The sequence below is a fragment of the Eulemur rufifrons genome, chromosome 30, assembly GCF_041146395.1.
Source record: "Eulemur rufifrons isolate Redbay chromosome 30, OSU_ERuf_1, whole genome shotgun sequence".
Taxonomy (NCBI): Eukaryota; Metazoa; Chordata; class Mammalia; order Primates; family Lemuridae; genus Eulemur; species Eulemur rufifrons.
In genome coordinates, this window is record NC_091012.1 from 119338233 (window position 1) to 119362159 (window position 23927).

Genomic DNA, 23927 nt, shown 5'->3' on the forward strand with positions numbered 1-23927 from the left:
TTGATTATTGCTGCAGTAGTAGACTGCTTTTGGAATAAATTGTTTCAATTTAAAACTAGATTTGCTACAAGCATTTTGAGCAATGACTACAATTTTTTCTTATCTAGACAGTTGGAGCAAGCAACCCCTTAAAAGAAATAGCTAATTAAAATAAAGTGCATGCCATCTCTTAGTATATTGGATTACACTGCATATAATAAATGCATTTGGTTCACACTAATCTTGCTGCAATTACCTAGTGTAGTATGGGATCCTATATTTTCTTGGCCTGTACCTGGTGGTATTGTTAGCAAACTTTTTCTGCCAGAAATTTTTGAAGAGGTAAAGATTTTCACAATTTAAATACTCATATGTATTTTTGAACTCTGCATTTGGAGTTTACATTTTGTATCTTTATTTGATCTCTAGGAGTGTGTGTGTGTGTGTGCGTGTACATGTAAAATCTTGTCTAAAGTGTAACTGAAGATTTTAGGTGGTTTATTCTTATATAGTTCATCCTAATATTGGTTCATTCACTATCTAAAGTCCTTTGAAATGTTCTGCTCTGATTTATATGCAGTAAAATGCAAGTTTGTGGGGGAAATGCATGATAGACACTATAATGATCCCAGTTTATTCATTAGCCTCACCAAGTACATTTCTTCTTCTCTCATTGTGTTATAAAGAGCTAAAGTTTATAAGGATTTATCCAGCCACATAAATTCATATGCATATTTATTTCTCTGGAGCAGTATAACTTATTTGTTCCTGGCAGGAGGATAATTATGCTCAGCCTACAAAGATATTCAACTCAATTCTACAATACATCAGCGCAATTTAGAAGCAGTTATAATTTTTTTTTTTTGGTAACACATTAAGAAACCAAATTGCTATTCACATAAGGCAAGAAAATGTTTTGGGAAGGTATAAACTAGTATGTATAGATAGCAGTTTTGATCTTGCAAAAGTCCTTTTTGGAAAAGCAGGGCATACCCTCCAAAATTATAATAAAAATAAAAATGGCCTCTGAATAGAACAGCTTGATCTGTGTGACCAAACATTTGGGCAAAGGATTACCTTCAAAGTAGTATATTTTGCCATTTGGAAAGAAGTTTTCAGCCAAAGCATCAAATTAACTTGTACTTACTGCCAATCAAGAATGCAAATATGGTCTTTGGCTAGGGCCCATCATTAGGGCCTGGTTAGAATAAGGTTCCACAAGCCCTTGGAACTTGTTATATGTTAATGAACCATTAAAAATGAAAAATAAAATGAAAGACCAGAGGAAAAAATGCATCATTCTCCACAGTTTGTTAGAGCCTACCCTTAGAATATGCTTTCCTCTTCCTAACCAGGTAAAAAAGGTGTTAAGCTGTTTTGTTTTGTTTTTTTCTATGAAGTAAGGAATATTCATTCATAAGTGGTATGTTTTAAAAGATGAGTTAAATGAACAATGACAGTAATTGAATAAAGCATGCATCCATGCATTCATCTTAATTATAAACAAACAAATAAAAGGGAAAAGCTCTCCCTAAGAGCAGAATGCCAACTGGTAAATATAAAAGGAATGATAGTTAGAAATCACCATTTTCCAATCATCATAATAACAATTGATTCAGACAAAAATTATCAACAGATGGAAAAATTATTGGGTGAAAGATTGGTGAGGGAGGATATTCACACTGTCTCAAAGTGCCTCTTCACTGATTATTTATTAATGACTAAGGAGAAAATGGACACTATGTTAAGCAAGTGATCAAAGTTAACATCACCAGCAATGGGACAAATTGACATCATGTACCCTCTAGTGTACCGTACTAACAAGGTACAATATATATCATTTACATAGTATTCTAGCCAGAAACACATAAACTTCCAAAAAACAGGAAAATGTCAGGCCAATCCAAGCTGAGGGACAACGATAAAAAATAAAACTATCTACCTTCTACTCCTCAAAAATGTCAATGTTATGAAAGACAAAGAAAAGCTGGGGAACCATCTGAGATTAAAGAGACTAAAGAGAATTGACAACTAAATGCAATATATAATCCTGGATGGGAAATACCGTATCAAGAGTATCTATTAGGATAAGTTTTGAAATTTGAATATAAACTATGTAATAGACAATGGTATTTTATCTTTTTCAATTATTCTGAATTAGATAAATGCTCTCTACTTATGTAAAAAAGTATCCTTGTTTTTAGGAGATTGACACTGAAGAATTTAGTCAATGTCTACAATTTGCTGTCATCTGGTTCATAAATAATATGTGCTATGTGTTTATATACATAGTGTAGCTCTTTGTATCTACTTATCTATAGGAAGAGAAATAAGGTACATGTGGCAAATGTTACTAATTGGTAACATTGAATGTAGGTGGAGAAGATATATAGAAATTTATTGTACTATTCTTATAATTTTTCTGTACTGCATGCAGTTTTTATTTCAAAATAAAAAGTTTAAAAAAAGACGGTCCAATGGTAAGATTACTTTATTGCAACTGCTATTTTTTTTTTTTTTTTGAGACAGAGTCTCGCTCTGTTGCCCAGGCTAGAGTGAGTGCCGTGGCGTCAGCCTAGCTCACAGCAACCTCAAACTCCTGGGCTCAAGCAATCCTTCTGCCTCAGCCTCCTGAGTAGCTGGGACTACAGGCATGTGCCACCATGCCCAGCTAATTTTTTCTATATATATTTTTGGTTGGCCAGATAATTTCTTTCTATTTTTAGTAGAGACGGGGGTCTCACTCTTGCTCAGGCTGGTCTCGAACTCCTGACCTCGAGTGGTCCACCCGCCTCGGCCTCCCAGAGTGCTAGGATTACAGGCTTGAGCCACGGCGCCCGGCCTGCAACTGCTATTGTAATGAGAGTGTATTTGGGGTTGATTGTCTTTGGATTAAAATAGTATTATTTATAGCTATTCTAATCTAATCTGTACAAAGCCTTCAGTTCAATCTTCCCAAACATGTCTTACCTTGGAATATTCTTCAAGATCTGTTAGGTGATTTACATTGCCCATGGAAGTAAGTAGGAACCCCTTATGGTAGCATTTAAGTTCTTTCAGTCCTTTAATTGAAGCAGCTAACTAACTTCCAGCCATAATCATCCCTCCAATGTAAACTGAATTTGATATGTGTTTTCCCAATTCTGTACGGACTCGGAACCTCTCCTTTCCATTTATCAAAACCCTCCAAATCCTGCAAGGGAGACCTGCACTTTCAATGAAGCTTTTCCAACTACAAGTGATTTGCCCTCCTCAGAACATGTATTTCCTGTACGTATTTTTTTGTCACTTACTATATCAGAGTTAGTTTTGTTTACAGTTTTACATTATAAACAATTGCTTTATCCTAGGACCTTTGTGCTGGCTACTCCTTCTGACTTGGAAAGCTCCTCCCCCAGATTTCTGCATGCCTCTCTCTGTTTCTTCAAATATTAGCTCATATAGCACCTTCTTAATTCAATCCACTAACCATTCATTGCAAGTGGTATGAGTGGCTGCACTTTGCACCTAGTTCTCTTTATTTTCTTCTGTGGTATTTATCACTATATAACAATGCTTAACTTGCTTATCAAAAAGTATATTATTGTTTATTATCTGTCTTCTGCTGAAGTCTAAATCCTATCAGGACAAGTTTTTTGCTATTGTTTTTCTGTTGTTTTTTCTTTGTCTATTTTGTCTATACCTTTCACTAATTATCCCTAGTACCTTGCTAAACTATCTGACACATTGTAGGTACTCAATCAAATTTGTCAAATAAATGACTACATGATTAATAACAAACCCAATTTTTGAATAAAAATTAAGATTTTTATGAGTTTCTACTCTAAAATTCCAAGAATATCTCTGTGAGTCATTTTTGTAGTCAATGTATCATAAAGTTCAAGCAACTGATGAGGTTTAATTACAGTATTAATATGAAGTCCATTAAGCTGATAATAAAACTTTAGTATAGAAAAATGGCCAACTTCATAGTATAGATTAAAAAATGGTCTTTCATTCATAAATCCAATGACAACACAGTCTTACAGAACTAAGAAAGTTTGTATTCAATTGGGATTTGGAAATCAATCATGTACTGCTTCACATCTTTGATACTGCTAATCAACCTTTTCTTTTCTCTCACTCACTAATTCATTCATTTTCTCTTTGTTTAATAAGTGCCTTCTACATACCAGGTGTGGTGCTTTTGAATTCTAGTGATACAGTGATGAATTAAATATGCTTAATGCCTTAAAGGAGCTCATGGCTAGTTATAGAGTCAAGCATGTAGAGCAGATATTTAAGAACAAAGTAATAAAAGCTAATGTTTATTGAGCACTTAAATGTCATTGTGCTAAACTTCTTGTGTATAAGTGTAAGAAATGGTATAAGTATCATAATCATGAACCAGGTGAGCAATTCACTTGAGGTGCTTGTGTGTGTGTGTATCTGTGTGTCTGTGTTTTCCTGTTGGGGGATTTTAGGGATAGGGTTCAGGCACTGGGTGGCACAGGGCAGGAGTGCCTGCAAAAGCTTTTAGCAAGTACTTTGGTCTGGAGTACAGGGAAAGTGAATGTATGGTGTGATGGGTGAAGACAGGCAAATTCAAGTTAGCATACGTTGTTTATCTTTTTTATTCTTTTCAAAGCAAATAGCATGTACCCTCTCAATAAATGTTTGTTTGAGGATTCATGGCACCCATTAAGTCAGGTTTCCCCAAATTAGGCCAGAATAATAGGAGATTCTCTTTTGGGGAAAATTGGCATATATTTTCAAAATGTACAATGTGGAGTTACTAACACAGACAGAGTTTTATTGCAGAAAACCTTTCCCCTTTAGATTATAAAAGCAGTGTTTGAAATATCTCTATCTAAAGACTGTAATGTGAGATGTACATAGACGGTTATGTATTTGCACACACACACACAGGTACAAAGTATTCAGATGGGGCCTCCTTCATCTTAGATCTCATAAGATTAACTATGATGGGGAAAAACCAGACAAAGAAGGAATACGCTGCTATAATAAAGAAAAAAAAAAGGGCCTTAGGTGACCAGCTTAGAAGACAGGGCTATTGTATAACAAGGTGTCACACTTCACCGATGCCTAAAAGAAAATACCTTAGAAGTATTGCTTTCCCTCTATTAGGAATTTCCTTCTTAACATGTCATACAAATAGACAGGCACAGATGGATTGTTACAAAACATCTCTTGAGAGAAAATTGTCAGAGTGAAGGTGGCATTGCCACTTTACTCCTTTTTTGTTAAGGGATGCAGTGTTTATCCTGAAAGCAATCCTCCACCAGAGGATATATTGTCAGTTAAAACAATTTGGTCTTCCATTGGGAATGCTTTGGGTTGGCCAAAACACCCAGAACATCTGGACTGCTTAGATAACCAATAAAAGGAGCTATGTTTTCTACAGAAATATTGAGCTCTTTTAAAAACTATCATAATGATTTGTAGTATATTTAGTTGATGGAAATAGATTTATGAAATATTTTACACATATAGAAATGGTTTTATTGCATGATACAAAATGAGATGTATTGATAAATTTCAGAATTTTATGTTATTATTTTAATTTTATTCCTTTAGGAGTATAACATATTTTCTAATTATTAAAAGCATTAGAATAAATTGTGTTCAGCAAAATCTGTTCGTTATTGAAAGTATTAGAATAAAACATGTTCGCCAAAATCTATTGGTAATAGTTTCTCTCGTGAGACAAGTTTCACTCAGAATCTTGTTGATTCTGGAGTTTGAGATTATTAAAACTAAAACAACAATCAAACCATATGCTGGTTCATCTCCCTCAATGGGAGTAACAGAAAAATCTATTTCTTCCCTGTCTTGTATGTTTTTGAACACTCTTTTTTTTCTGAATATGTAAACACGCTGGGAAATTTGTGATAAATGTGCCTTGCTTTCTCATTTTGTTAAGAGATACTTTCAAGACTATTAAACTTTTTTAAAAACTTTTTTTTCTCCCATTAACAACCTATAAAGAAATGGGCATGTTTTGGGAACTACCAATAGCAGAACTTACTATTACTTTATTCCACCTCAGGGAGCAATAAATGGCTCCTTAAACCATGACAAAGTTAAGAACAAAGTCAGTGGCTCATATAGTTTAGTGGCCTCTGTAGCTGGAATACATGAAGGGCTTGTCCTCAAGAATGAATTCTCTTTTACCAAAATGGCAATAACACAGCCCTGCTTCACAAAGAATAGGGCATTATCCTATCATCTCACTCTGTGTATAGATTTTCAGTACGTGAAAATTAGCAGTGGTTTGAGAAAATAATGTAGACGTAAAGGTGTCCTGTAAAATGTGATGTTTTCTAATACTGACAGACATAGTGGGAATAGAGTATATATTCAAGCAACTAGATTTCTATATACCTTAAAAATGTGTAAACAACTTGATTTTATAACAAAGAGAGCAATGGTAGTTTTCCTGTAAGCATTTTTAGAACATTCAGTAGCTATACCAAAATAGATTTATTTTTTCTCATCTTTTGTATGACTCTATAAAACAAGCTTATTGTAAAGAATTTGAAAAATGTATAAGAATGATGAGAAGAAATTAAAGGTCACATGGAATCATAACACCCTGAGATGATCACTCTTAATACTTCAGTGTATTTTTTATGCATAGCTTTCTACTGTATTATGTTTCCATGTAACCTTAACATAGGCAAGTAATCTACAGCTTTAAATACTAATACAACAAAATGGCTTATAGTTTGCCTTTTAGTTTGGACAGTTTGGAATGGTTGTCCAGGTGGTTTGCAAACTGTGTTCTGCTAAAATTCCTTTGAGTAACCACTTTAGCCTAATTAATTATTTATTTGACTAACTATTTATGCAGCCATCATTTAAAGATGCTTGGTTCAGCAAGGCAAGTTTAATAGAAATTTTTTCATACCACTATGGAGATTTTTTTCTACAAAAATAATAATTATTTTTGGCAACGGTTTATAAATAGTCACACAAAATGTAGGTTAAAACATAATCCAATGTTAGAGGAAGTATATATTTCAAATCTCATTTAAACTAACTGTATCATTTTACAGATGAAGGAACTAAACTGGTATGTGAATAGTCAACCATTGAAAATATATTTTAATATTACCAATTTTTATCTGACTACTAAGTTGCCACTGACAGCGGTCTACTTAAGAAGACAACCAAATAGAATTTTATTGTGATATCCTTAATGTATTCCTTTAAGCTACTTTCAACACTAAGACATTTAAATACTATAGACATATTTGTTCATTTGGGGAGAATCAGAAATGCACCAAAGCAATTGTGAGTCGTTACCTTGAAACTGAGGGATACTATAAATGAATTTTCAAGTCATACTTATTTTACACTAAATACTGTACTAGAATGATAATTCCAAACTGATTTAAGTCTGGGAATTTATGTTTCATTCTTTCAGGTTTTGATAATGGACTCTTTCATTTTAGTTTGCATGAATTTGGAAACCATTACAAGTCAGTACTTTCAAATAGCTGTAGGTGCATATCATAAGGACTTGTGGTTTCTATTTTGTAGTTATAGCAACTTGCCATCTAAAGATCCAAGTCAACTTTCAAATATTTAAACCATAAGAAAATCCATAGGAAGAGCAACCACTGCATTTCACTTTCAAGATTGGCAAAATGAGGCACAATGACTCAAAACTCTGAGAATCTGTAAAATCTGACAAATGGCCTAATATATATTATTAGTCTCCCAGTGTCTAATATATTCTTTCAAGATTCTCACACTGGGTCTTAGGCACAATTAGTTTACAAATAAAACTGAAGAACAACAGCACAAAGATACTTGCTCTAGGTCACACACACCTGAAGAGTCAAAAATGAAACATTCTCAAGTCACTTTTCGTTTTTTCATCACAGTTCATAATTTCTCTTTTTTTCTAGTCAATTCTCATTCATATCAAACTTCAAGTAATGGAAATAATTTTGGGGTGGTTTTAAAAATGACCTTTATGTGCTTTCCTAAATATACTACTGGATTTTCTTTTTGAATTAAAAATAAAGTCTATTTTAATAGTATTTAAATGTCTACTTTCAATTTGGAGAAATCAACCTCCAGATATATTATTCTTCATAGAAAACATGCTAAAAATAGAATATGTGCCCTAAAAGTAGAGACAAATAGCTAACATATTTCCTACAGATGGCAAATGTAATTCTCAACACTAAAATCTAATACTAGTTACCATGGTAATCTATTGAAAATCAACATTTTCCTACTATATGACCTGAGAGAGTAGTTAGCATTTTTTATGTGTCATGTCTAATTTCTTACTTTACTGACCTGGTTGTCAAAGTTCGACATACAGGAACTACTTATGAAAAGTTGTACCTTGCATTTTATGACCCAGTTGTGCCATTTCCCCACCAAATGCAGGAATTCATAGACATAAAAAATGCACAGCCATCTCCCTCTCCCCAGTGATGTTGCTTTAATGCTCCAGGAGAGTGATAGACATTCCTCTGGTAGCAGTGGTCAACTACTAAGGTCACCTAACCCAGTGCTTTGCCCATAGCTGACACTCAATACATATTTGTTGAATGAGAATGATTTGTTGCTTTTTCATACAGCAGCATTATATGAATTATCTCCTGTAAGCAGCCTGCAGTGAAGTGAGATTTCAAGTGTGATATGAAACACATCAACAGGCTGTTTTGACCTAGAAATAATGAGAATATGAAGGTGGTTTTGAGAAGGAAGAGTGAATATTTAGTGGCCATGAATATGCTATCTTGTTTGTGATCTCTTATACACATGGAATATTGCTGTATGTGCTAGATAATATCCATGGGATTTCTGCAAATGTATTAAACTAAATTTTTTTTCGAAACTATTTGTTTGTCATTTTCTGATACAAAGATCTGAGTTCCAATGGATTCTTTCTGACTTCACTTTAGGTTTAGTTGCATTTTATAGCCTCTCTTAGAGGCTAGACTGATGCTTGTTAAAAATGAGTTAAACTTTTGAACACATAGGAATGTTTTTTATCCAGTTTGCATTATTGTGGTTTTTCTTCTTCTTCTTCTTCTTCTTCTTCTTCTTCTTCTTCTTCTTCTTCTTCTTCTTCTTCTTCTTCTTCTTTTTTTTTTTTTTTTTGGTCTGTTTTGTAGCCATATTGTTAACCAATAATATATGGCAGTTCCATTCCCATACTATGTCCATCCTTTATTACTACACATAATTGAGATTTAGCTGAATATAACAAGTATTCAAAACAGGAAATTAGCAGTATTTACTTTTCACCATATATCTCCTTCCTCCTTTGTAACTGTTATTTGCATAGGCTGAACACTATATACGACCTATTTGCATAGGCTGAAATATATGTATATATCCATATATATGTTGTTGAGACATTCCTAAAAGTATTTCCTTTTTAAAAATGGGTTAGGTAGGAAATGAGTCCAACAATGAGGGTCCCCTGCATTTATGGGTTAATTATTTTAATACTAGAAGAGAGTGCCCTCTCAGACATCTCTCTGAGCAGCAGAAGTATTCTATATAGCACAATTTCATTGAATACATGAGAAAAGTAACCTCATTAAGAGTAGACTGAGGGCAATGAACCAATGTTCAAATAGGTTCAGAGGTGCTGACCATGTAAAAAGAATGAGGCAATTAGTTGGAAATAGTCCCACTGACTGGCTATACTCAGCTTCCATTCCTTTCTCATGGAAACAGTGAGCTCAAGAAAGCTAGTTGCTATTTACCTGTTAGATGCTAACAAGTTTATTAGAAGGATCTATTGTCTAGGCAAGGGCCTTGGTATGCCAGTTGTGGTTCACAGACCACTAGCAGCAGCATCAGTAAGGAATTTCATTGAAATTCAAATCTTGAGTCCCACCTCAGACTAATGAATCCAAATTGCTTTTTAACAAACTCTCTAGGTGATTTATGTGTGCTGTACAGTTTGTGAAGCACTGGTCTAGGAGCTTCTAGTTGACTCTCTAAGAGTGGAAACACAAGGAACCTAAATTTTGTCAATTCCTATGGTTTACGAAACACCCCTCTGTTGGCCTTCCAGTCACATTTGGTATAATCTTGGAAGGTTTTCAAGAAGAAAATACCTGTCCTTCAATTTTGAATTTCCCTACTTAGAGGAGCTTAGGTGTTGAAACCATTTCCAGGAAGGGATAGACTTTCTGACAGCCATACTCTAGAGCAGTGGTTCTCACCTGGGTGCAATTTTACCCACCCCCCGGGACATTTGGCAATAGCTGAGGACATTTCTGGTTGTCATAATTGGGGAAGGTGGTGATAGCATCTAGTGGGTAGAGGCCAGGGAGGCTGCTAAACAATCTATAATGCACAGGACAGCCCCCCACCACAACAAAGAATTATCCAGCCCAAAATGTCAATAATGGCAAGATTGAGAAACCCTGCTGTAGACAAAGTTTAGAGTACTGGAAATACATTTAGTCAACCCATTCATCACATTTACTAATTGGGTTTGGTACATTGAAGCATATACAGAGAAGTATAAGTTACAGAACTTTATCAAGAATTTAACATTTAGTGAAACAAGAGTAGGACTCAATAAAGCAAATAAAGGACTTCCAGTCATGATGACCATGTATAATTAAATACTTATGAGCTTTGGACCACATGAGTGATAAACAGGAATGATAAAAACTGAAGAATTTATCATTATTGGCATGTGACATTGGTTTTGTCCAGGATAATCCTATTGTTATTTATTAATTGAGAAATAAGCTACTTATCAGCAAACAGCAGTCCTTTTCTTTCCTAATAAAGATGCTACTGGATATACTTGTTCACCGTAAAGAAAACCGAGTCACCAAAAGGCCAATGATATGTGACATATCTCCTTACTATAACTGATCAGCAAAAACTGGAATCAACAGGTATTTGAAAAGATATTCCACTGTTGAAACAAAAGTAACTTGGGGTTAATCTCATTTAAATCATATATTGTATGTCTAAGGAAATAGCCAACTCAAAGGGTTAATTTTCATGTCTGTAACTTTGCTGGCAATCAGTAGCCTTTTTGGAATGTTCATATCAAGAACATCAAAGGCACAAAATCATTAATATTGGATAATTTATGCTACTGGCATTCATAATAGCCTCCAAGTATATTTGGTTTGGTTATTTGCTTTGTCATTTGTTACCAAGAAAAAATACAACATTGGGGTCAGAAATTTAGATGTCTTACATAAACGAAGAGGAGAGAAGCAAGAAAAATGTTACAGAGCAGAAAAAAAAATTTTGACTGCAAGATGTTAAATCTTATCAAAGGAGAGAAATTGTTAAGCCTGATGGCTTTGATTTGGAGATGCTGCAGCAACATAACTAAAGTTCCTTAATATTTTGGTATTGCATAAGCTAAGACTCAGTAAAAGTGATTTTTTCATGGAGACCAACTCAGCCTTTAGTCATTGTCTTTCTAGGGAGATGCTGCCTTATAGAGAAGTAGGAACTTTTAATATCTAAGTCAGGTTTGGCTGTTACATATTCTGAAATCAATGGTCAAAGATGTCAAATGGTCAGTTCCAAGAGAGGTTTACACAGTTCCATGATCTTACTGTATCTCTCAGTAAATAAATGCACTGGGAAAATACCAACAAGAATAGGGGCACATATTACAAAGATGATTCATTACAATAAGGGTTAAGGAGTCCACTGGGTCTAAATTCATCTGGCTTTAAAACAATGCACCCTAAATGATGTGCACTTAATTACATTACTAAAGATATTTTGAGGACTAGGGAGTTTATTGAGCAAGTCTAATTCCTATCGATTACATTCTTTGGAGGGAGAGAAAGAGTGCACACGGGAAGTAAAATGGGTTTTAGGCAGAACAGAGAAAACCTAGATGCTTATCATTATTAACTAGTGCTAAGTCTCTCAGATAGATACTTTGCCAGTTCCCAAAGTATTTTGTGATGAATTGCCATATTTGTGTAATCAATATAAGTAAACATAACCTCAGAGCAGAATTGCTAATGAACATCCTTAATGTGACAGTTGCAAAGTCAAACATTCACTAGGAAGCACAATTCTACATGAAGAATATTTAATACCAGTGTAATTTAAAAAGTAGATCATAGCATTCCAAATTATATTGTTCCTTATTTCCTGTTCATTTAATTTTATGAGTGGCTAGCACAATGCCAGGCACATAGTAGGTTCTTAATCATCATTAAATGCATGAATAAATAAAGTGCTTCTTTAGGACAGTACATTCAAAGGACAGTAAATCTAGGTCAAATTCAGAATCAATGGACAAAATTGCAGGAAATAAAGCTGACCATTTTAAGGAAAGATAAATTAGAAATTTAGGGAATTTTTAATGGAACATGCAATTGCTATATCCTTCATTACCCAGAATAACACATAGTTGGAGCAGAGAAATATTGTAATATCTTGTTAACATTTATTAGGTGCCAAGTATGTGTCAGACACTGTGATAAGTATTGACAGACATGAGTTCATTTAATCCTCACAGCTGCTCTATGTGATAGGTCTTACTATATTATTCCCATTTTACAGAAGAGAAATTTGAGGCTTACAGTAAGGAATTTGCCCAAGATAGCACAGTTAGCAAGAACAGAGTTGAGTCTTGAACACAGTCGGCCTTATTCCTAAGTCTATGCCCTTAGCCATTAAAGTGCTATGCTTCAGATAGTAAACATGTCCACACTCAGCCATTGCGAGTGAGAGGATGGACAGAAGACACAGAGAGTGAAGAAGGAATTTAGGTCTGCCTGATGAGTACAAGAGTAGCTAAGTCTGAGGCCAGAGCACAATGCTTGTGGGTATCCATCTGAAGTACTGTGTGTGTCAGAGAAATGGAAAATGTATTAATAGAAAGTGGAAAGAATAGGAAAGGTCAGAGTTTGGGAGGAAAACAGAAGGTCAGTGTCTAATACTTGTTGAGGCAGGCAGTAGTAATTAGAAACCCAAGCAAATGCATCTGGGTAAAAGATTGAGAGACTCAGACACGGAATTCAATTAAGTATGAGAAATAATAGCAAAACAAGAAATAACCCAGTAACTAGATTGTCACCCCTTTACTTTGTTTCTTTTTGAAGCCAGGATCTAACTCTCAAGCATGCCAGGCCAGGGACTGGCGAAGAGGACTAAAAAGAAGCTGCTGGTGAGAGTAAGGGGTAAGGAGCAGGGCAGTCATAGACCAGTATGGCTCAGGGGTTTTGTCCCTTCATTCTTCATCTCCCTTTCATTGCATAGTCTAATGTTCTGTATAGTAAGCGAAATATATCTATATTGTATGTCTGACAAGATTCTAACTATCCAAATTCCTTCTCTGGCTGCAGGAATTGATAACTTTGTATGTTCTCAAGCAAGATTTTTCTATGGTCAAATTTCTTTATAGATTTTCAACAGGATTTCACACAATTGTGATTCTTTTATAAAGATAAAAGGCAGATCCAGAATGTAGCCTAGCTCAAACACAGCTGAATTATTTATTATACTATCCCCTTGGCATTAAGGGAGACTCATTTGATATATGAGAATGATGTTTCAAAGAATCCATGCCACCCATTGGAGGGCTCTGAAATCATTTTATTATGTCAACAATACTGAACAAGCAGTAACAGTGGAGGAAAAAACGCTTAGATAACTTTGGCAAAGGTATGTCCTGGAAAGTTTGCCTGTCAGAAGAAATGATAGTTTGTGGTGTACAAGATCTGTATTCAACAAATGTTTTAATATGTCTCTCTAGGGAGATTTGAAAAAGGGAGACTTTGAAGGCCTATAAGTTAAGGAATTTATGAGTCAATGGCAGAAAAATATCATTAACAGTGACAGCTTCCAATTCCTTATCTGAGTCTTAGTCTTCTGAGTAATATAGCAACTCATCTGAAAATTATATAATTGCTAGCATGACAGAAATTTGACTTTTTCAGGGACCTTACGATCAAAGATCCAAACCTATTGGCTCACATATGCTGTGTCCTGCTCTTCTGAACCTTGAAGGGCTGGTGAAGTTGCGATTATGTCTTATGTTGACCAAAGTCCTTTCTTTATCCCCAAGATATGGGGGGAATAGATCAATCCACACAATTAAGAGCCCCTCAAGAGCAGGAGAGTGTATTCATTGATGTCTTTGTGAATTGATGACTCACTTGTTGCAGCTCCCTTAAAAGGAAGGCACACATTCACTTTAAGAGGGACTTCTGGAGTATATGACCTAGAAGGACTCTTTTTGGCTTCTTAATGCTTTTATTTTCTAAGAATAAAATGCTATTGACATAAATAGATATTTGAAAAACACTGTGATAGACTTAAGTATTGAAGAGCACTCTAACATTGGCCACAATTTTCTTTTTCATGTTTAGGGAATCAGATATTACTGGAAAAGCTTTTTCAAATAATGCCCTTCATTCCTCAATCATTTACTTTTCTAGAACTGGAAGCTTTTGTAGCTTTGGGCAACTTAACCTTAAGCTACACATGCTAAAAATAGCCTGGGGTGTGTTTGACCCTTCCTGGCTGTGTTCCTCTCTGCAAAAACAGAGATTTAATAGCTTTATCCTTAAATACAATTCATTTTCCTTCCTCTCTCCTTATGATTGCTAAACTGTCACCCTACCTTGCCCCAAAGAGAAATATATGTTGTTCAATCCAACAGATTTTTAAATGTGCCCTATGGCTTCTCTCTTGTACCTCCATTCTTGAGCAATAATTCAAACTCTTTAATTAGACCATATTCAAGAGAGTGACCAAAATGGTGAAAGGATTTCATTCTTACAAATGAAGAATGAATAAAGGGAGCTAAAGAGGTTGAGTCTGGCAAAGTAAAGGTACAGCAGGGTCATGGTGACTATCATCAAACATTTGAAGAAGGGCTGTCTTGGGGAAGAATAATTAAAAGTGTAGAACTAGGGCCAATGGATAGACAGACAGTGAAATAGGGATGCTTTCTAACAGATTTTTGCTTCTGTAAGAGGGATTGTGATCTAATATAGGCTGATAGGCCACTTGGGAAGATATTAATATTACTGAAGTATAAGTAGTTCAATTACAAAACATTTATGTTGTTTCTAACCCTGAGAAGCTATTTCTGTCCTTGTATATGCATGATAATTCTGCTCAGATCCCTTCATTGATTGACTATAAATTAAACTATAGAAAGAAACAATTATATTTCTAGCTGCTGCTTACCTTTCTCCTTGACTCACATCCCAAAAAAGTAGACTATTTTAATATTATAGTCACCTTGACAACAGTGGTGTCTGTCTTAATAGCTTTCAGTAACATTATTCAAAGGGAATCTATTGCTCAATCAAGTAAGAGGAGCAGTCTTCAATGTTCCCTTTCTTTTCAAACCTCAAAGAGTCTAGGATTAAACATGTGCTTTGAAATTAAAATTGTTGTAAATGTGCTGAGTAAGGGAACATCAAGTGTACTTGTTCCAAAGACTAGAAAGTTTTTGGAAAAATTTTGATAGGAAAAATTATATAGGAAATTAGATAGGAAAAATTAGATAGGAAAAATTTTAGATAGGAAAAATTTTGCTATCTAAAAGGCAAGGCTCCCATTTTACAAGGCTATCTTATTTCAAATCATTCAATATACATTTACCTATATTTTAGCCCCATGCATAAGGTGATGGGGCTGCTGTGGAGTCAGAGTTACTGCAGCAGACACTGTACTCAACCACAACCTATCTTTCTTATAATGAATTATTATTAATCATGGGAGGATATTATGCATGTAAAATTTATCCAAGTCAGAAAAAAAAATGTTAAGAAGTACTGTGATAAGGAATTCATCAGACATAGTTCTTTCACTAAAGGACCAGCCTTCCTATAAGGAACACAATCTTTGACTTAAAACCACTTAGATTATGTTAAAGAACCTAAGACCTATCTCTAATAATAATAGATAGCATTTAACTAAATATTTTCTGTGTCTAGGCTCTATGTCAAGCCCTTCCCATTTATTATCTTCTTTTATCATTATAGCACGCTGAAGAGTTGATACTATTATTTTCCCCATTCTATATATCAAGAAAATGAAGCTTAAGGAAGTTAAATGCTTTGTCTAAGCCTTTACAGTTGGTAATAAAGCACAGCAAGGAATCCAAATTTGACTCTAGAGCCTGAGCTAGTCACCCATCCACTGCGCTGTCTGCCTTGATGGCACTAATGCTAATGTGATTATTTTATTTAGGATAACTTTGTGTAAAAAACCAAAATTTAATTTGTTTCTTGGTTCCCAATGATTTCCCTCCCATTGTACGTTCAGTTGACCACTCAAGCTTAGAAGGTTACACTCACCCCGTTTATGAAGGAGAACGCTGGCATGTCTACGTCCATTTCCATTTTCAACATAACAGGAGTAATTTCCCAAGTCACCTTCTTCCACAGAGTCCACAATTAATGAGATGGAAACTTCCTGTTCCCCAAGATGCTCCTTAAGAATTCTAAAATATAAAGCAAGAAAACAAAACACACACACACACACACACACATACACACATGCACACACACAAACATACACATACATGGAAAAGAAAGAAATGTAGATGAATCTGAATCTGATGTGAAAATATTATACCTACAGAATCTGTGCTTCAAATTTGGCTATGGATTGCTGCTTTGTTAATTAAATTATATCATGTCCTTTTCTTCTTCACTTCTAATGAGGAAGCTTGTCTTTGTGGATGCTAATGAAGTTGCAGTTAATTATCTCTCTTAGCAGGACAATCACATTGTCATAATACAGAGGTGAGGGAGACCTTGAAGAATAAGTTTACAAATCCTTTCCCTTTAAGAAGAAATATCATTTAAAGGTGAGATAAGAAATTCTAATGCCTTAGGCTGGAGGCCTAATTACATATCAAGTTAATTTTTTTAAAAAAAGAAAGAAAAGAAAATTTCTGAGCTATTTTGACATTTCAGTTGAAATCTCTAGCCTGACTTTTGTTAATGATACAAAGTGCTTATTTTTAAAGAAATATGGAATTGTACAACTGTAGACTAAATGTTCTTGTAAAGTGTTTAAGTATGCCATTTATAATTAATGCTAAACATCCACTAACCTCACTGTCAAAAAATTTACCAATTTCTTAGAGCAAATGGAAAACTTCTCCAAACTAGGGCTCCCTTTCCCCCCCGCCCTCAATCTTTATGCTTCCACCCTCCCACCTGTATGGTAACTCATCTCCATGCAACATTTCCTAATGCAGAATTAAAGAAAAATACCTTTCTAGAACCTTCCCTGAGCACACACTAAACCAGAGGGGGTAAAAATTAGGAGGTCTTTATTTAATTTTAGCATTTCAAGGAATATGGGTAAAAGATAAGAGTGAAGTTTTAAATATAAAAATGGCAGAGGACCATTTTAGTATTAATACATATTGGAGAATTGCCCAGTTAGGCCTTCCAGAATCCAATTGGGGCACTGTAGAGTGCAATATTCTTGTGTATTTGTTGCCAGAAAGAAGATCCCAAGAGAAATAACTTTATGTAACAGTTTTATATGTTTTTATTTTCTATTGAAAAATTTTCTCTTAAACTTTTGATAAATTTTTAAAAGCTTTGACATTTACATAGGGCAATCATGATTAAAATGCTCGTATATACTCAGAAGATGAAACCTTTGGATGGGAGGATGTCTAGAAATGATCATCATTTTGATTTGGTTATAACTTAGTTAATATTATTAACTAAGGTGCTTATTTATATTGTGATTAAAAGTAAGTATCTATACCCAAGCGTAATTTTAGTCAGCATTGAATACCTTGATACTCAAAAGTAAATGAATAAATAAATAAATACATTTTAAAAATAGGCTTAAAAATTATGCCTTCAAAATAGATAGTATTTTTAAATGGTTATTTTCTTGGTGTCATTCCCATTCAATAAATATTTAGACCTTAAAGTCAGACTAAGAAAGGTGATTAAAACATTTTGTATATCCTTTGTCATTCTCATCAGTGCTTTATATTCTAATTGGTGGCTCAAATACGTAAAAACAGGAAATGACAGAGGTTGTTGTTTGGTTGAGTCCTCATACTTTGTTTACGCTTTCTGTCAACACTTTAAAAAAAACTCTTACAAACAAAAGGTTCATTAACATGTTTTCTGTATTTTCTGGTATTTCGGTCTCACACTCAGTATATTCCTTAATAAAACACTCCTTTTGATTTCTATTAAATTCTTTGCAAATGGCATTCATGTTTTGCAATTTCATTGTCTCTTAACAATGTTTTGCTTCTTTGCTATTAAATAGTGTAGTATTTTTATTTTGATTATGGTAAACCAAAATAAACCCTTTTATTTTAGCTCACTTTCTACTTGCTAACAGAGCAAACATTAATTTTGACTACATAAATTAAAAGCAAAAAAATATTTTACCTAATGTCACTTTCCCAAACTCGATTTTCATCAAGATCTTCAATAAACTTCTCTCCTTTCATCCAGTAAATTAAAGGGCTGACATCTCCACTGTATCCAAAGAAAGCTCTGCAGGTTAGATTAGCTGAGTCGCCTGTAGAGAGAAGTGATGGCAATGTGTTATAAAACTGTTTGTACACACTTATTTTAGGCAAAATGTTACTGGCAGGTAACATTTTGATCACTTTGCTGATTTAATGAAACATGTTTCTAAAAGAATAATTTTTCAGGTATTTTCAGTCTTTGTCAAATTTATAGAATGTGTGATTTTTGACAGCATGGCTTGTTTAATGGAATGAGAGTTACTTATAAAATTTTGAAGTGGACTGGTCAGTTATTTTATGGAGTGTTCTTCCAATTTGGTTTACCTGATGTTTTCTCATGATTAGATTGAGGTTATGGATGATTGGGAAGGACACCACGGAGGTAATGTGCCCTTCTCAAAGCATGATATCAGAGGGTGGACAATGTTGATAATTATAAGGTTTTACAGGGCAGGAAGAAGGTGTTTCTCAGTCTTAAAATTGAAAAATAGAAAGGGAGCAAAAGCTTTGGCTGGAGAAAAAAGGAACTATAAGTCCTAAATCCCAAGAAAATGTTGTTAAAATATTTTCACTTCATAAGGAATAATATTTTAATTAAAGAAACTAACACATACTCAAGTAGAAAAGCACATTAAAAATAAATGAAAAATTTATGATAAATATTTGGGGTTTTCATTACAGGTAAAATCAATGCTCCTACTATGGAGATTAGATTCTTTCAATATGTTACTTAAGGGAGAACATTCTAGAATGGTGAATACAGATTGGTCAATTACTTAATAAGGTAAGCTGAAGTCCCTCACTAAAAGGTGGAATTGAATTTAATGTCTGCAGAAGGTAAGGTTTATTTCAGGACTGTTTATGCCATTTTACATACACCTGGTTTACCAAAGCCTCAGCAAGCATTAGAGAACTGAAATATTCCAGTATATATGAAAGATCTTGCTACCTCCAAGTAGAGCCAGAAATTGGGGGGGGTGAGATGGGATCCTGTAAAGGCCTCCTCCAGCTTGGATTGGGGGAAGGGAATTCTCAGGGATGGGAACCACTTGAGGGCTGAAAACTAGGCCTAGCAACACCTTTGCTGGCATCTGAAGTAAATAAACTTTCTCAAAAATTAGCTGAGGCCATAAAGTCTTGAAAATATTACTAGAGGGTCCTGACAACCGTATGACTTTAAGGCACAAGGAAGAAGGTTTCCAAGGACTGAAAGCCTCAGAGCTAAGCTATGAGTTAACAGTAAATGTCTCCCAAAATTGTGCTTATGAGTGATTCCACAATATAAACACAGAGAAAATCAGAATGCACTTAGATGCATTCTTTCTAAGCCCAGACATGGGTATCTATAAACTCAATTCTATATGTTCCACAAGAAAGTTTTTATTGGATAAAATTAATCTTATTCCCTTAATTATGTCCATTGTCTAAGAATAATTCATTTAAAAAGTCTTACTCTTCTAATATTTCTAAGATGGCATGATATATCCTTCTGCATTTATTTTACCTTTGCTCAGGTCTCCATGTTCTCTAAGAGATTTCTCATAGACTTTGATTCTATATGTAACAGTTATCATCAGTGATCATATAAGGCAAGTCCAGAAAATGTCTACAAGCTTTTAAGAGGCAAAGGAGGCTCCAAGGAGGTTCATTTATTATTAGTTTTTGTATATAAATGTTTTCTAAATATTTTATTTTATTTTTTTTTTTTATTTTTTTATTTTTTATTTTTTATTTTTTTGTTGAGACAGAGTCTCACTTTGTTGCCCAGGCTAGAGTGAGTGCCGTGGCGTCAGCTTAGCTCACAGCAACCTCAGACTCCTCGGCTTAAGCGATCCTACTGCCTCAGCCTCCCGAGTAGCTGGGACTACAGGCATGCGCCACTATGCCCGGCTAATTTTTTCTATATAGATTTTTAGTTGTCCATATAATGTCTTTCTATTTTTAGTAGAGACGGGGTCTCGCTCAGGCTGGTCTCGAACTCCTGACCTTGAGCAATCCACCCGCCTCAGCCTCCCAGAGTGCTAGGATTACAGGCGTGAGCCACCGCGCCCGGCCTCTAAATATTTTAATATGGAATTCTTCTCTTCTTTAGAGAATACTTACATCACAAAATAGATAAATGAATGTCAATTTTAATGTACAGGAATTGCCTAATTTTCCATTATGATTTTACTAAATATGAGGACTTACAAATAATGATCACACCATTAGCAACTCAGCCTGTCATTCTTTTAGCAGGGAGGCCAATGAAATCCTCATTGGGACCTAAATTACTCTCTCCTATCACCCTTCTTTCCCAGATCAACTGCAGATTTCTATGAAAAGTGTCAACTAACATTACAAAACAATTTTAAATCAAATATTCTTTGTGTTTACATTGTTGTAAGAACACTAGATTTTATGCAACTGGACTACTTGTTATAGTCCCAAGTGCCAAGGTAATCATGAATTTAAGAGTAAGTCTCAAAATACTACATAGTATGATGATTTACATACATGCTAACAGAATCAAGATATATTACAGAATTTAAAAATGTATGTATCAATAATCTATATAATCTGTCTTTTAAGAGACCAAGTTTTAGTTTTTAGGTGGGACTTAATGCTTAGAACTCATAAGTGGAAATCTCAGGGATTGCCTAATTTTCCATTACAATTTTACTAAATATGAGGACTTAATAATGATCACACCATTAGCAAATCAGTCTGACATTCCTTAGCAGAGAGGCCAGTGAAACTCTCGTTTGGGACCTGAATTAGTCTCTCACAGCACCCTTCTTCTTTCCCAGACCAACTGACCTGGTTTCCTTAATTGTTCATTTATCTCACTTACAGGCCTTGTGCTGCCACATCTAGGAAATGGCTCCTGCACCCCTGGAAGAAGTGATTTGCTTTCTCAGTCATCTTGGCTCTCCTGGTCTCTTACAACCCACCTTGACTCGATATCCAGAACTGAGTGTATCCTGTGGTGCTATGGGAGCACTTAGGGGAAGTCTATCCAGAATTAGGTTGGGCTTGCTGTGGGTCAGAGAGTGGAATTCATGGAAGGAATAGAAGAGGGTGGAGGGAAGAATAGAAAAGCACTCCAGGCAGAGAGGAAACAGCATGAGTGAGAGAAAACCAGAGAACTTTAGGGAAAATAAATAACATTGGAGTGTCTAAAGCTAAAGTATACATGGGGCAGAGGGAGGTAAAGGGAAGATTAGGGGGAGAATAGAGTCCTGATGAGGCCAGAGCAGTAGGAATCCTATTCTTCTATGCAGGCCATGTAGAAGATTTGAGACTTTTATTTAAAGGCAATGGGAAGCTGGGGAAAGGTTTCAAATAGGAGACTGATATAATCACATCTTCCTTCCGAAAAAATTACTCTTACTGCATTTTCTAACCTGGGATTGGATCAGACAGAATCAAGCAGGATAGAGAATGTTACAAAACTCTGGGATCACATGAGCAATAGTTACTGCAAAGACTGGATTATTTCCACTTAATTTCTTAAAGGGTTACAGAATAGGTGGTAGCGATGACTACAGATCATTATGCTTTTTTATCAATGTGGTCATAGGGACCCTCTTAAAGCAGAGATTAAATAGGAAGCCTGTTAAGAAAATATATATATTTTTTACTTTTATAATTTATATGTATCACTGCATGTGTGTCTCACACACAGAGAGAGAGAGGTAGAGAGAGATTGGGGAGCTGCCTGCTGCTTCCCAATATAGGCAGGACAGAAAGTCAATATGAGCAGTGTTTTGTTCTGTGAAGAGATTTTTCAGTGGTTTCTCTTAATTGTGCCAATTTGTGTGGCTGAGCAAAAGGCACTACTCCCTTTCTTATGCATAGCTCTGCTAGCAGGCAAGATAATAGGAGCCCAGTGGAGTCAATCCTGAAAACAAGCCAGGTGAAATCAAGCTTACACCTGGGACTCTACCCAAACGCCTAAGTGTTGTCAAGAAAAACTGGTCCACCAATAGTTTTCATCTGGAAAATGGTGATTAATCACACGTGTGTCAGAGAGTGGTCACACTGGAGACCAAGCGTGTATTACCTTATGTTTGAAAGCAGGAATGAAGGACTTGCATCCTTTCCCCCCAAATAAGAATCAGGAGTTGATAGAAATTCATGGGGCAGGGTGGGGTTTAGGGAGAGGGGATGCACGTTTACCCAATAAGGGCAAATAAGAAGAAATAATGAGCCTATGGCCATACCACCCTGAACGCACCCGATCTCATTTGATCTCATGAAGCTAAGCAGGGTTGGGCCTGGTTAGTACTTGGATGGGAGAATGAATAATGACAATAACTAGGAAAATACAAATGGTGCAACTATGTACCTTGGGCTGAGGATGTAGGATATGCCAATTATAGAACAGGCTTTTAGCATTTGAATTTCAGGAGTTGCCCATTCATGATTCATTTAATATTCTCATGCTTATCACTATATTCTTTGCTTTAGATTCTCATTTCCACCTAGTACACTCCTCATCAATTAAGTCTCAACTGAAATAGAACCTCTTCTAAAAGATTGGCTGCCTTTTCAAGAAATATTCATGTCAAAAATAAGACTAACCATCCTGTAGGACAAGTGGAGTCTATGTGGTAATGCTTAAAGAAGGGGCTCTCTACTCTTTCAATATATTTGGATAGAACTTCAGGTACAGAACACATACCCCTAGGAAATTCAAAAGAGCCAGAATATGCTAAACAAAACCAAGATAGAATGTTGTTCTAAAGGGCATAAATTCTAAAATTATTAAAAGCTTGCTTATGAAATTTTAAAGTGACACACTATGTGCCTAATATGAAATTGTAGGAGGATCTACCTCAGCAACTGTGACCCTGCAATAATAAATACTTGACAAAGACAATTGAGAAGAAAAAAGTTTCTTTAATGGGGTAAGTTTGTAAGTCTAGCAAATTGGAGTTTTTTTTTTAAATTAAACTATATAATTTGTAGCAATTTAATGTACTTTTATTCTAACTATAGTTAATGTGATTTAAAGTCATTTTTTCTTTAATTTTATTCTCTAAGAGACACCAATTTTCATCATGGTTTCACCAGCCTCAAGAAGAAAACCCTGTAGTTAGTTATGGTCTATGATACCTAAAAATCAATATCATACATGATTTCCACAGTTACTAATTAGAAAATAGGCATCCTATTTACACAATCTACACAATTTACCAAGATATAAACAAACAAGTCCATTTTCAAGTTATATTTTAGATGTAGTGTTATTGTTAACAAAAGTCCAATAAGATGTAGAACTCAACAATTCTATATTTATTTAGAAATTTAAGGAGATGGATATTGTCAACAACTACCCTAAAGAACTATAATGATGATAGGACTAGACAGTATGTTGTTGGTTCAAATAAAGAGAAGAATGTGTTTATAAAACAATGATAAAAACAGCATCATGTTTGTCCTGCAGGCAGGATATAGCTCTTTGAAATCAGTTGTAGTGCTTAGAAATGGGACCAGA

General features: G+C 34.9%; 1 protein-coding gene across 1 annotated transcript in view; it reads right to left on the reverse strand.

The window, feature by feature from the left end:
- Positions 1-23927, reverse strand: part of IL1RAPL1 (interleukin 1 receptor accessory protein like 1) — a 1283297-nt gene that overhangs the window by 19727 nt on the left and 1239643 nt on the right. Inside the window, exons 7-8 of the mRNA XM_069463825.1 lie at positions 18363-18495; positions 16281-16426 (exon numbers count right to left, since the gene is read on the reverse strand). Coding sequence (XP_069319926.1) covers positions 16281-16426; positions 18363-18495 — 279 coding nt within the window. The remainder of the gene's footprint in view (positions 1-16280; positions 16427-18362; positions 18496-23927) is intronic.